General features: G+C 43.4%; 1 protein-coding gene across 5 annotated transcripts in view; it reads left to right on the forward strand.

Annotated features, from left to right (window-relative positions):
• Window positions 1–1,342, forward strand: part of foxo3b (forkhead box O3b) — a 38,514-nt gene that overhangs the window by 30,868 nt on the left and 6,304 nt on the right. For all 5 annotated transcript variants that reach the window (XM_025056704.1, XM_008312673.3, XM_025056703.1 and 2 more), the window contains one exon: window positions 1,064–1,334. In XM_025056704.1, coding sequence (XP_024912472.1) covers window positions 1,064–1,334 — 271 coding nt within the window. The remainder of the gene's footprint in view (window positions 1–1,063; window positions 1,335–1,342) is intronic.

The following is a 1,342-nucleotide window of genomic DNA, read 5'->3' on the forward strand; positions in this document are numbered from 1 at the left end:
CACAAAAACGAGAGAATTTTGGCCTTTGCTTGTTTGAACCCTGAAGTCTGTTCTCGTCTGGGGAGTAAAAATATACCTAGCAGGCGAACGCAGAAGGAAAAATGCTCGCATGTTGTGGATGGTGGTTAGGTTGTTTATATGGGAGGATATAACATAGTGCCAGAGTCCCGAGGGACCCATAAGTGCAGTGTGTTTGTGAAACAACAGAAACAGTGGAAAAGGGAGGAGGTGTGGAAAGGAAAGGAGATTGAGGCGAAAATAATGAATTTAACAAGGTTTTCAAAAAGAAATAAGAAAATGTCATAAAAGTTCATGGATATAATCGGAAATCCTGACCAGAGAAAATTCAACTTAAATAAGGTTTTATACATGTTTATAGTTAGGTCACACTCTATTTTCCCATTAAACAGCATCCAGCATGGACATGCTGGTCAAGGTTTGTGTGACGGAGTTACGTCTGAATGATAACAACTGTCGTGGCAGCGGTGTTAATCTGAAGTGTGTCATATATTTACAGATCACATATCTATAATAACCACAGCACATCTGTCCTTTTCTCTAATGGATTAGTAATAACAGCAAGACCTCGCGTGAACTGACCTCACTCTGTATTCACAAATGGGGAAAAATATCCATTGAAATCACAAGACCTAATTTTACTAGTGTAAAAATGTGCTGTTATATAATGAAACAGTTGTACACACACTAAACAACAAACGGCTGACGCCAGTCTCTAAGTCCCCGGCCCAATGAACTGGATAAACATAAGGAGACACAGTCCCACACAGTTGTCTTCCTGCCGTCACTTTTTAAGATCATTTTATTTAAGAATGTTTATTTTAGAACAGTTTTGCTTCAGCTGTGCAATAACAGCAGCTGTTAAGGTGCTGTAGAATCATTGGCAGCCGGTGGTTTATAGATCAGTGTTGTGGTGTTTGATGAGTTGCCCTCAGTAAATATTTTAAAGGGGGAGAGGGAACACAACCAATCAATATCAATGGCTGTTCTAATTTGTGAATCTGTTGCTCACAACTGTCCTCGCTCTTTGTTTCGTGTTTTTCAGAACTCCATCCGACACAACCTTTCCCTCCACAGCCGCTTCATTCGAGTCCAAAATGAAGGAACAGGAAAGAGTTCCTGGTGGATGATCAATCCAGAAGGAGGAAAAGGCGGCAAGGCTCCTCGTCGCCGTGCCGTTTCCATGGACAACAGCAACAAGTACACCAAGCCCGCCGGTGGCCGTGCGGCAAAAAAGAAGGCGGCGCTGCAAGCCGCAGCCGCTGCAGCTGGGGAAGGTGGAGGAGACAGTCCCTCAGGTCTTTCTAAGTGGCCAGGCAGCCCA

This window comes from Cynoglossus semilaevis, chromosome 7 (assembly GCF_000523025.1).
Source record: "Cynoglossus semilaevis isolate Cse_v1.0 chromosome 7, Cse_v1.0, whole genome shotgun sequence".
Taxonomy (NCBI): domain Eukaryota; kingdom Metazoa; phylum Chordata; class Actinopteri; order Pleuronectiformes; family Cynoglossidae; genus Cynoglossus; species Cynoglossus semilaevis.